The 12,891-nt window shown below is 35.5% G+C and overlaps 1 protein-coding gene across 2 annotated transcripts in view; it reads left to right on the plus strand.

Moving 5' to 3' along the window:
• The window catches only part of PRKDC (protein kinase, DNA-activated, catalytic subunit), an 85,465-nt gene that overhangs the window by 35,451 nt on the left and 37,123 nt on the right, over window positions 1-12,891 (plus strand). Inside the window, exons 41-56 of one of the 2 annotated variants that reach the window (XM_027890210.1) lie at window positions 730-937; window positions 1,976-2,154; window positions 3,168-3,336; window positions 3,880-3,945; window positions 4,364-4,436; window positions 4,641-4,789; window positions 5,696-5,833; window positions 6,034-6,153; window positions 7,068-7,211; window positions 7,432-7,583; window positions 8,157-8,288; window positions 8,708-8,819; window positions 10,272-10,396; window positions 10,488-10,637; window positions 11,049-11,222; window positions 12,116-12,214. In XM_027890210.1, the coding sequence (XP_027746011.1) occupies window positions 730-937; window positions 1,976-2,154; window positions 3,168-3,336; window positions 3,880-3,945; window positions 4,364-4,436; window positions 4,641-4,789; window positions 5,696-5,833; window positions 6,034-6,153; window positions 7,068-7,211; window positions 7,432-7,583; window positions 8,157-8,288; window positions 8,708-8,819; window positions 10,272-10,396; window positions 10,488-10,637; window positions 11,049-11,222; window positions 12,116-12,214 (2,190 nt within the window). The remainder of the gene's footprint in view (window positions 1-729; window positions 938-1,975; window positions 2,155-3,167; window positions 3,337-3,879; window positions 3,946-4,363; window positions 4,437-4,640; window positions 4,790-5,695; window positions 5,834-6,033; window positions 6,154-7,067; window positions 7,212-7,431; window positions 7,584-8,156; window positions 8,289-8,707; window positions 8,820-10,271; window positions 10,397-10,487; window positions 10,638-11,048; window positions 11,223-12,115; window positions 12,215-12,891) is intronic. The other variant, XM_027890211.1, reaches the window with a different exon arrangement.

The following is a 12,891-nucleotide window of genomic DNA, read 5'->3' on the forward strand; positions in this document are numbered from 1 at the left end:
AGTAATTACGTGTTATATATTTGCTATCACAGTATAACCACATGATCACTTAAGTTGATAGCACTTAAACTGACAGTGAATTACTTTGTTCAGCTTCTTTGGAAATACAGCAGTGCATTTAATTGAATGTTTCCAGGCTGCCAGATCACAAACATACTCTGTCCACAGAAGAGGTCTTCAGTCTGTTCTAAAGCAAACATCTCTATTCCTGATGGGCTGTTAAGTAATGACTATTTTGGTGCATGTATTTTCCTGGACGTTATGCCCAAATCCAATTTTTTAAATTTTAGCCCTAGTAAAATTATTCAGAGCAACAGTTCATCTGGTAGTGGAACACTTGATAGGCCACTGGACAACCTTATAACAGTGAATTCTCCTCCTTTTTTCCTTCTTGTTTGCCTACATTCTTCATATGTACCAGATAAATTGTTTGTTTAGATTGTTCGGTGAAAAGGAGCTGAGAATGCTGATGTTTGCTTTGGGATTAAATCATTAAACATGCACAGAGTTTACCATCTGTTGCAGACTAAGAAGCTGAGGGTTGTGACTTTTTTGGGTTTTTTTGAGATCTCCCCAGTATGTGGTGATTCAACCTGATCTGGCATGTCTTGTAAGATAACCCAAGAGGGGAACTAATGCAGCAGTAAAAAAATTAAATGTCACAAGGACTTGAGACGTAAATGAAGTCTGATAAAAGACTTTTCATCTTTACGTTTCCGTCTTGTTTAGGAGCACTGCTGCCAAACAAGTGCTACTGTTGGACACTGTTCACAAAATGTTCCGAAGTGAAGAACTTCTTTCAAATACTACTCGTCAAGCATTTATGGATCGCTCCCTCCTAACTCTCTTGTGGCACTGCAGCTTGGATGCACTGAGAGAATTCTTTGAAAAAATTATAGTACAGGCTATGGATACACTTAACTCCAGGTTTACAAAGGTATGAATCACTTTTTTTTTTTTTTTTTTTAGGATTAGGGAAAATCTAATAAAATGCAGGTGTTGATATGTATGTTTTGCTTAACTTTGAATGAAACACTAACAGAAACCATTTGCTTTCCAGTTTTCTGTATCTTGAAACAGAAGTTTGTGCCAGTTACATAGATTGATTGTTATTGAGAAGCTCTTCTTTGTTCCCCAACATACTGTTCCATTGAAGTTAGTGCAGGTTTGCACATCTACTTTGTGCAAAAACTGAAGTTAGAATGTTATCTATATGTATCCGAAGGGATTTGAAATTCTGTCAAAAGCAAAAACACTTTCTAACTTTGAAATATAAAAACTGTATAAAATTGTAGCCTGTTATTACATTGTAGGACACAGATATTCAACCTCCATAATGAAAACTCTGAAATTAGGTACTTTACTTCTAGAGAAATAAATACATCTCTAGTCATTGTGAAGACTCTTCAGCAGGGGATTAGGATCAGAGATCTTCCTGTGTCTATTTACAACCTGTCTTCCAATTTAATAGTGTAGTTACATGCAAAGACTTTGTTGCCAGTGAAGTGCTCTTGTGTTAGTTCTTCCCTCCCGTGTTTTGCTGGTACATCTGTTTAAAAGCAGGACAAGCAAGATGCCGAAATGATGCAAGTTAAGTTACAGTTAAAACCAAGACTTCTGTAGAGTCATCGCCACCGTGGTTGTAAATGCTGGCAGCAAAGTGAGGTGCATAAAGAAATTCATGAATGGTACCCAGTATGGAGCTTATTTTCCTCCTCTATCCTTATAATATTTTAGACCACTTGCAGGTAAGACAGCTCACCTGATGAACAGAGGTCAACACAGTTTTAATAACTGTACTACACAGAATCTCGGAATCTGTCGGTCTCTTATTATCGTCAGTTCTTTTCTGTGTTTTGGAAGGGTAGAAATAAGCTAAGGGCTGTCTAACAGAACCTGGAAGTAACTGTGGAGCTACTTAGAAAGGACAGGATCCAGGAAATCTCTTTCTGAGATTGTACTTATTTATTTCTAGTCCAATGAATATGCTTTTGATACACAAGTCACCAAGAAAATGGGGTATTACAAGCTGCTAGAAGTGATGTATGTGCGTCTTTCGAAAGAAGATGTTTACTCCAAGGACTCTAAAATTAACCAAGCCTACCGTGGCTCCTTGAGTGTAGAAGGAAATGAACTTACCAAGACACTAATCAAGTAAGATTGTTATTTATTTTATTTACTTTTAACTTCCTAACTAGGTTTTGGCCAGACACACTTTTTTAAGTAGATTTTAAGATGGATTTGTTCAAGGGCAAATGTAATCTGTGATGTAGCTCTTGATTTTAAATGCAATACACAATATTGAATTTGCATTGATGGAATGATCTTTAGCATGTGTCAACTTCTACCTCCTGTTTTTGTCCTTTTGTTTGTATTTGTTAAAGTTGTGCATTTATATTACCTTTTCAGTACAATTCTTGGCATTTAATTTATGTTTTCACAATTTTAGTTTCAGTATAGTAACAATTCTATGTGGAGTATGGTTTCTGTGTTGCAAAATTGGTATTTATGTGATTGATGAGAAGATGGATTTTCGTTTACATTTCATAATACAGCAGCACAGTCAGTAGCTGTAATTTGGCTTAATCAACACTGCAGAGGGGGGCAAAAGAGAAATACTGAATATGTATGCTAATTAGTATTATTTAGTTGGTTTACTATTCGGAGAAAGCTGTAAGATATCTGAAATGCTGTTTGATTTGATTTGATTTTACAACACTATGTCCCATGAGGACTTCAAATAATTTCTTGGCTATGATTTGCAGAGCTATAAATGACTTTGGGCCAAAGACCTATAAAAATCACGTCTAAACTAATTTTTATCCTGCTAATCTATAGCATAGTTTAGCATGCACATCCATTCACAGTTTTGTGGCAAGGGACCATGAGAGAAATTTATGTAGGCATCAAAACATATCTCCATCTAATGTGAGCATTATCTATCATCGCATTCCTGAGGACTGTTGTGTAAATACATTCATCTTTGTCATTGATGAATGGTTGCATTTTAGGGCAGTATACCTGTAGAGAATTTGAACAAGTCTGAGGTGGCTTAATCTGATACTCCTCTTTTGAAATTCTGTTGATTCACTGATCTCTGACTGGGACACTCCCCATGTTTCTTAAAAGACTTCTGATGGTGTTTTCTTGCCTGTTTGTATTTTAAGGTCATGCTATGATGCATTTACAGAAAACATGGCAGGAGAGAGTCAGCTGTTGGAGAAGAGGAGACAGTATCACTGTGCAGCATATAATTGTGCCATTGCTGTCATCAGTTGTGTCTTCACTGAAAGTAAATTTTATCAAGGCTTCCTTTTTACAGAAAAATCAGAAAAGGTGAGGAGCAGTTGTTGCTGTTAGAAGGCTTCCAGAGTATGGAACACAAAGTGATGTTCCCTGATGGCAATAAATCAAAGAATGAAACCTGAATGACATGCAATTATATTAACAAACTACCCAGTGAAGCAACAGAAGGAGTGGTCTTGCATCCTTCATGCAGTGTGAATTGCTGATGAAAGTTTTACTATGTCTTTGAATGCATGAAGTAATGATGCTTACCCTGTTTTCCTTCCAGTCTCAAATCAATTTTGTAAAATGTGAGGTTAAAAACCCCTACTGTCCAAGTTTTCCAGTGCTAGGAATATATTGAATAAGAGATACTCTTTTTACAGAGCCCATTCTGTGCTGTGAATTCTTGAGTAGTTGAATAGCAAAATTTTCTTTGAAGTATTGATCTAGAAGAGAAAACATGCCATATTTTCTACACTGTACGTTGATTTGTGGGGAGGGGGGTTAAGAAGAAATAAAATACGATCAAAGCAATTTTTACTATGTGCAACATTATAATTTTCCTATTTCCTAACATGCTTTGGTTTGCAGAACTTGCTGATTTTTGAAAATTTGATAGACTTGAAACGTCAGTATACGTTTCCTGTAGAAATTGAGGTGAGTGAAATTTCTGGCCTTTAGTGGTCCTAATTAAAAAAGAGTTACAGTTTTAAAGACCAGATCAATTCTGACATATGGAGAAAAAGGATAAAAGAATGGACTATTCCTCTATTGTTCTAAAATACATTTTTGTGAGAGAAAGCCATACTTGAAATTTAGGACATAGCCACCGTGCATGTAACTTAAACATACTTTTTAGCATAATTACTCTGGTAATGAACAGCTCTAGGAATGAGTAATTTAGCTGTTGGTCTGCAGCATTAATAATAATAATTTACAGCATGGGATTTTTGTTCATGTTAAATGGTTTTGATAATGTTTTGGCAGTTCTAGAAATAAATAACCTATTATTTTTTTTTAAAAATTAATTTAAAGAATTGATTAAGTAATTTCAACTTTATTTCTTGCTGTTTAGGTGCCTCTGGAAAGGAAGAAGCGGTACATTGCTATAAGAAAGGAGGCCAGGGATGCAGGGAATAGCAGTCAGGGTATGAAAGTCATTTACGACTACGAAAAAAAAATGCTTTCTTAACTTTCATACAGTGTTTGTTGCTGTGTTACTACACTAATAAAAGCAATGAATGTATTTGATCTGATGTTTAATTCACAGCCACCCTCAAGTTTTAGTGGCCAAAAAAGACTTATTTCATATAATTATGTTGATTAATGGTCTATTGTTTTTTCCTGTCTAGATGAACCCAAGTATTTAGCTTCTTCATCATACATGATGGATAGCAGTTTGAGTGAGGAAATGAGTCAGTTTGATTTTTCAACTGGAGTCCAAGGTTTTTCTTACAGCTCCCAAGATGCTACAGCTAGCAGCACTCATTTCAGGAAAAAGGTAATTTAGTGACTTATGTCCTGTGAGGAAGAAAATTTTTATGCTTTCTTGTAATTGCATTATTTATTTATTGGGTTTGAGAAAGAGAAAACTCTAGTCTCTTGTATTTGTTCTACCTGACTGAGAATGGGTTCCTCCAGAAGACGAGGGAGGGGACTTGTATTTAACTGTTGCTCTTGGGAGATGTTCTTCCAAGACTTGAAGTTGTGTTCCTTCTGCAATCAAAAGTTGTCTCATCAACAGTAACACTGATAGAACAGACATTTGCTGTGGAACATAAAGCTTGTAAAAGTATCATAGATACTGAAGATTTAATCTACTGAAATAACTGTTAACATTGGTAAAGATAAACTGTTCCCATGTTTTGGAACAAGGAGGTGTTTTGGCTGCAGGGACGTTAAACAGATAGAGAGTACACTTCTGTTCTGTGTAGTAGTGGTGTAATTTCTAACTAAACAATTTTCTTTTGTGATTTACTCTGTGTGACAAAAGAAGGCTGCTGTGGATGCTAGTCAGTGTGAAAAAACACATCCATAAAAATAAGGCTTTCCCTCTTTGGAATGTGTTCTTTGAGCTATGAAATGAAATAATTTCTCTGAGGTTCAGGTTAACTCTTCCTCCTTTCAGCCTTTGCCACACCTATTCTGGCAGGTAGTAAAGTCGGAGTAACATGAAGTTGACATCTGTTGGCACAAAAAGTCAAAGATGTGCAGATCTGGTACAAATATTTGGGAGGTGTCTGTTTGAGTAACCCATTTGATATATTATTCCCTGTTGCACTCACTGAGAGTGTAGTCAAATCAGTAAACACAGATAAGATCAGAATGACTAATGGCAGGATTGTCATTTAAAAGGAAATACAGTGTTGTTATTATTCATAGTAACGCTTTTTTTTTCTTTTTACAGGAGCCCACAGAATACATGGTTTTAAATGATGAAATGGAATTGGAAATGGACGAATTCAACCAACATGAATGTATGGCTTCTATGACCACTCTGATTAAACATATGCAGAGGAACCAGATCACACCCAAAGTGGAAGAGGCCAGTATTAACCAAAAAGCTGGCATTTTTACTCTAATAATACTGGGAAAAGGGAGTCATGATTGAATCTCCTAATTTATTCATTTTCTTGACTATATTATAGTGTAACCTGTGTGGTTTGAGCTGGGGGCTTTTTCGATTGATATACCTGTTTGGTGCAAAAAGTGATTTGATTTTTGCTCATCTCTCTTTAATATCAGGGGACAGTTCCAGTAGATCTTCCTCTTTGGATGAGATTTCTGCATGGCAAATTAGGAAACCCATCAGTACCATTAAATATTCGCCTCTTCATAGCAAAACTTATTGTTAATACTGAGGATGTGAGTAATTTTTTGGTAATTTTTCTGTTAACATAAGAGTTTGTATTACATATATCAACTGTGTAACTCTTGCAGAGTAAAATACTTCATCAGCTGAGACCTTTAGGGCATTCAAATTAAACGGTTTGTCCTGATAAAAGAGAATACATTTATAGGCCAAAATTCAAGATAGTGCCAGTATTTTGAATGTAATGTTAATACTTTTTCTCCCAAACTCTACTTCTGCAAGTAGAGGGTGTCCACAATATGTGTCTTCTGTATACAAGTAATTTATTCATTGATACAGACAAAAGGTATTGGCTGATTCTACTTGCCATCTTTGCAGGAGCAAATATAATGTTTTATTAATGGTCACAGATGAGTCTTATGGAAACACTTTGAGCTAAATGATGTTCTTGTTGCAGAAAGATAAAAAGATAGCATAATGTGTCTCTGCCTGAAAAGAAATGTTTTCTAACTCACATTCTTGGGTAAAACATTCTCAATCTATTTCATACAGTGATAACTTCTTTCATACATTGATTTTAAAGTATAATATTTCTGTCTGAAATATTCCAAATCCAAAAATGCTGAATTTCATAATTAATTCAAGAGACTTTATACCCATTTAATGCTAGTTTCTTAGTAAAACTACTTGAAATGGAAGAGTAGATGGATGGCATTCTCTCTCAAGCCCTTCAGAGACAGGGTTTTTGGTGTGAGAAGCCATATTGTCTGGGCCCTAGTAAAATAACTAACTTTCTCTGAATATTTGGTTAAAGGTTTCTAAGCAAAAGTGCGAAATGTAGTTATGGATATTTTTTATTTAAAAGTTTTTGTAATTGTTGCTGTGTAGGTTAAGCGAAGTGCTAAGAGGTTGGTTTAGCAGTCTTACATGCAGTTTTTACTGAGTAACAGGTTACTGTTTTCCACAGGTATTCCGGCCTTACGCAAAGCAGTGGCTTGGTCCATTGCTGCAGCTTGTTGTTTCTGGAAATAATGGAGGTGAAGGGATTCATTACATGGTAGTGGAAATAGTAGTTACAATCCTTTCCTGGACAAGTGTAGCCACTCCCAAAGTAAGGAAATGTGAAATTCATTTTTGATTGTTTATTGTGACCATTTGGTAATGAATGAGTGAGTTTGTTACTATGTACTTATAATCATTTTATACTTCAGTCCGCTGTTTCCTTTACATATTAACTTCAAACATAACTTGTTTACTTGCTTGCTTTTGTAAAACAAAAAATGTCTTTGTGTTGTAGTCGCTATGTTTAATTTTGGTGCTGTTCTTTGTAGGGGAATGTTAAGGATGAGATTTTAGCTAACAGACTGCTTGAGTTCTTGATGAAGAATGCCTTTCACCAAAAAAGAGCTGTGTTCAGACACAATCTGGAAATCATAAAGACAGTTATAGAGTGTTGGAAGAACTGTCTCTCCATACCTTACAGGTGAGCGTTTGGACAATTGCTTTCTTTTGTCTATATTTAAAAAATAAAAATGAACATTATCAGAGGAGATGAAAATGTAAATTCATCTGCAATAGTAAACTTTTTGTCCCTAGAGTTGACCTTAGAACTTCGGAACCAAACCCTCAGAAGATTGTAAATTAATTTGAAAAACAACAAGGAGAGAGACAGGGAAAACATGTAAAGGATTACAGAAGCAGCAACAAAAGCAGGAATAATCTCTGCAAAGATGTTTTATTTGACATTTTGGGTATTATCACTGAATATTGGTGCACTCTTAGTAAGATTTTTGCTGTCTCCCGTGCACCTGAACTTGTTGAGCATTTGTGTGGGCTTACAATCTCTTTTTAGTTGTTGTGGGACAGGGTTTGGGTGTTTTATTTAGGGAGGTTGGGTTTTTTTTTTTTTGCAAAGACTTCTTCATTGAAGCTAAATATTTACTACTTTCTACCGATTTGTTAGATTATGTATGTGTTCATATACAATGAGTGATTTATGGTGTGTCTATTTTGGTGTTTTCATCTATATAATTGCTTTTATGTTTTTATCCAACAGTTTATTATTTGAAAAGTTTTCCAGTGGAGACCCTGAGACAAAGGACAATTCAGTGGGAATTCAGCTGCTGGGAATTGTTCTTGCTAACAATTTGCCACCCTTTGACCCAAAGTGTGAAATAGATCGTGTCAGGTGAGAAATGCAGGTTTTTTGTGAATCATTTTGAGAAAAGCTTAAGCCAAAGACAACTAGTCTAATTTGTCAGCATGAAGTATGGGAGCTGGATTGCTTATCATCCTTTTGCTGTTGTCTGTCAGATGTTATGCTTTTCTAGCTGCAAATTGCAGACTACATTTATTTTGGACAATATCTTGAAGAGTGTAAGGATTTTTTATAGTAGGCCCCAGGGTTGCAATTTCACGGGAATTAACAAAGTCAGGAATTGCCAAAGCAGGGATTTGAGACACTGCAAGTGGAAAATCCATGTTGTACTGTATTCGTCTCTTCTAAAAGCAGTCACTATTCCCCTAGGCAGCTCAGATGAGTTTTTTGTTTCAGTTTAAATTTGCAGTAGTACTAATGTCTTATAGCAGGTCTTCCTTTTGTGTTAGGTATTTTCAAGCTTTGACCAGCAACATGGGCTTACTAAAGTATAAAGAAGTTTATGCAGCTGCAGCAGAAGTGTTGGGACTTGCTCTTCAATACATTGCTGAGAGAGAAAATGTAAGTGAACTGTGCTGTGTTTTTGACCCTTCCTGTCTTAATTTTATGTTCATCTTTTATATGACCACTCATTTCAGCTCCAAAAATGAATGCATTTAAAACTCAACAGTCTTTGTCCAACAGATTGATTTAAGGGTTTAAACTGCCAACCCAAGAGTAAAAAGAATATGAGAGCAGACTAAGTGCAAAGTTTTTGCCTTGCTCTTTTGTAACTGACAGTGCTTGATCGCCTTCTGAGGCTTTTGCCAACCAGCAACACCAGCATGATTCGTTTTTTAAAGCTGGGGTTTCTTTAAGAGAAAAAAAAAAGGGAAGTTCGAGGTTTGGAAGTACCTTTTGAGTATCTGTGTCTGAGGATGTTTAATAACTTGCAAGTTTTGATGTAAAATATAATGGTTGAACTATATTTCATTTTGAATCTAGTTATTTTATAGCTGGTGGATAAGGTGAATGCAAAACGGTTACTTATCAAATCCTACAGTACTAGAATTTGTGAATAGTTCTTAATGATCACAAAAATCAGTTTGAGACATATGCTAGAAATATTTCTTCGCACAACAGTTCATGAACTTCTGGAATTTGTTGCCAGAAGAGGTTACTAGGGGTAAGTAGCATCAACAGGTTCAAAGAGAAATTAGGCAAATTGATGCTCAAAAAAAATGTCATGAACGGGTTCTAAAAACAACAGACAGCAATGTGTGCTCCAAGATCCCTAATCTAAGGATAAACGCATGTTAGGTTGTATACGAGAAAAGGCGGACAAAATGCAGCTGGGATCATGTGTTTCCCCTAAATATCTATCTGCAGCTGCTATTGGAGACAAAAATACGAAGATATTGGCTTGGTGGAGTATTTGTTTGTGATTCTTACTTCTCTCCTCACTAGTCTTACTTCTTTCCCTACCTAATTCCATTCTGGCCGTTCTTTCACAGTTTGCAGAGCATATTTCATTAATGTTCATAAGTCTTCTCTTTCACAGTCTTCTAAGTTTCCTTATAAGCAGTATTTTGAATAAATTAGCAAAAATGGTTCAAATTCTATCCTTATCCACAGCTTGTTTCTTTGACATTGATTAAAGGTTGTTGTGTTACTTTTCACCTTTTCACTGAAAGTCTGTTTTTTTATGTTCATTAATTAGACGTCTTCTATACTGAATGAGACGCTGCTTAATATTTATATAAGCACACTAAGCAACTTATCTTTCGAAATTAAGGCATGGGTTCCAAACCAATTGAAGGAAGTTCACAAACTATTATTTAAGCAGCAGTCATGTGTTTCAGTCAGGCAGAGCTGTACAGGAACCGTGAAGCACCATAAATATTATGATGAGTCAGATGGATCTTGCCTAGCAAAATGCAGTAGAATCAAACAGTGCAGCAGTAGAACTGTGTGTCATTAAGGTGGTTATGAGTTTCATAGGTATCCTTGATTTACTGCCTTTCTCATTTTCAGGTACTTGAAGATCCAGTTTATGATTGTGTTGTAAGACAATTAAAACAACATCAGAACACCCAACATGATAAGTTTATTCAATGCTTGAATAAAGTTGTTAAGAATTTTCCACCTCTTGCTGACAGGTATGTCACGATTTACGTGGTATGTTGATTATAGATCTAGAGGAACAATAGAAAATAACTTGCTCTTCTTTGTGGGCATGTTTGTGTTAAGGTTTATGAATGCAATATTCTTTTTGATACCCAAACTTCATGGTGTGATGAAAACCTATTGTCTGGAAGTAATAATGTGCCGGGCTGAAGAAGTTCCTGATCTCCACTTGCAGTTAAAGAGTAAAGACTTTATCCAGATCATGAATCATAGGTAAGTGGTTATGTGATTACAGTGCATAGTCCAAATTTCTTGATAATATTCTCTGTGCTGGCCACAACATTTTTACATTCAGTTTATAATTCACATTCACTTTTTGGTCACTGCTCTCTCATTTGAGCTAATCTAATCTGGGAGTTAAGTATTAAGATGGTTGACTCACTGTGAAAACCAAACAAAAGCCCCTAAATAGCATTGTGGTGAAACATGACTGGGATGTAAATTTCTATACTGTGAATTTGTTTAGTTCTATTCTTACTCTCTGGTTGAACTCAAAAGTATTTACCTAAAGCCCTTTATGCAAAACCAAATATCACTGCTAAAATGTAAACTGATCTTCTGGTTCTGTGTGTAGCATTGAAGAGAAAAGCAATGTACCTGTTTTTTTTTTCCCTCTCCTTTTAGGGATGATGAAAGACAAAGGGTTTGTTTGGACATAGTGTACAAGATGTTGGCTAAACTAAAACCACTAGAACTTAAAGAGCTTCTTCCTGGAGTGACAGGGTTCATTTCTCACCCTTCTGTAATATGTCGCCAGCGCATGTATGATATTCTGATGTGGATTTATGACAATTACAGGTGTGTATTCACTGCAGATGTTGTCTTTCAGTGATTTGGCACAGGCAGAGTGAAAGTGTTTGTAACAGTCTTCCAACTTCATGTCCCTCAGTGCAGGATTTTTCTAGTTCTCATTAAAACAGAGCCTGGGATTTGCCTAAGTAGCTTTGGCCTTTGGTGGCAATTTTATCACATCCACTAGGGATAAATACTTGGACCTGAACTTTAGCCCAGGACTAGGATGTTGTATTACTGCAGCTGATGGCATAAAAGATCTTAGCTTTGATGCTCCCATTTTTTTTCTTGTTGCCAGAATTTGTAACTAGTAAATATTATACATTAAAGAAATTTGCTTGTAGGTAGAAAATGCATTGAGGTACTTCAGCATGATCTCAATCCCTTTAATCTGGTAGTGTAAAAAGGTTCTTTCTGTTTGACCCCTTAGAATAGGGAACAGGCATGTTCTCAGTTTGACAAGCAGGTTGCTGATGAATTATCTGACTTAGTTGGATTTTATTATGTTCTTTTTCCCAAGATAACTATTTGAATGGACAGTTACTGTGAAGGAAAAGTACAGGCAATTTTTACTCCAGCATCACTTCAGAAAAGCAAATTCTCTGCCTTTTTTTTCAGTTTCAACCTTGCAAACTCAGAATTACTTCTGTTTGGCCTTTATAACAAATACCCAACGTATTATTTAGCTTTCTGATTATTTCTTTTATAAGTAGTGGAGCTACAAGGAATTTAAGGCAATGAAGACCTCATGTTATGAAAAAATGCAGTGTTATCACGCCAAGTTGAGATTTTTATGAGAAGGGCATATTCCTCTTTTTTTCTGCACCATCTTCATCCTCCTATTTTGCTATGGATTGTTTGAGAGGAGTCACTAAGAAATATTTTCCTCCTACCATCAGCGATCCAGAAAGTCAAGCAGATGATGATTCTAAGGAAATACTCAAAGTGGCAAAAGAAATGCTGCTTCAAGGACTAATTGATGAGAATGCTGAACTGCAGTAAGTAGAGTGCTGTGTTAACTCTTTGAAATAACAAATACTTACCTTGCTCTTAACTTTGTTTATAGCAAAAGAGTTGATCCTTAGAGGTTTTTTAAGTATTTCAATGTAAAAGAGTAACAGTGGGATAACACTATTTCCTTTTCTTCCAATAAGTTATTTTATAAAATTGTGTTACACCAAAGTGTAACTACAGTGTTACACCAAATGTAAGTGAAGCACAGAGCATTTAAACAAACTTCTAAGCCATGGGGAAGTTGTTTCACTATGTCAAACCTAATTCTGCATTAATGTTCTAGAGTTTTTGAACAAGGAGTACCTTGCTATACACAAACGCACAACAATAGATTAAATGTTAAAGAATGCTGGATTTTAATTTTTTATTTTGTTGAAATAAAAGGTAAAAGGGAATATCTCTGTGCTTATCTACCCATAGCAATTCTCAAGAGGAAAACAATTTGACAGAAATAATTTTTTCGGAGTAAACCTTTGATATCAGGCACGGAGCATAGTAGATAAAAGAGGAATTTGGTGTAATTCAATGCAAGATCCATGGTATGAAAGTGTTAGTTGAAGGCTTTAAAATCTTATTATGTTGGGGTTTGTGTTTATTTGGTTGTTGTTGTTATTTTTAACTTGGCTTTTTTAGAAGTGTTGTTTTTTTCTATTTGCAGATA

The sequence above is a fragment of the Empidonax traillii genome, unplaced genomic scaffold (genome assembly GCF_003031625.1).
Source record: "Empidonax traillii isolate 1590-97213 ecotype Southwest subspecies unplaced genomic scaffold, ASM303162v1 scaffold281:size1424471, whole genome shotgun sequence".
Lineage (NCBI taxonomy): Eukaryota > Metazoa > Chordata > Aves > Passeriformes > Tyrannidae > Empidonax > Empidonax traillii.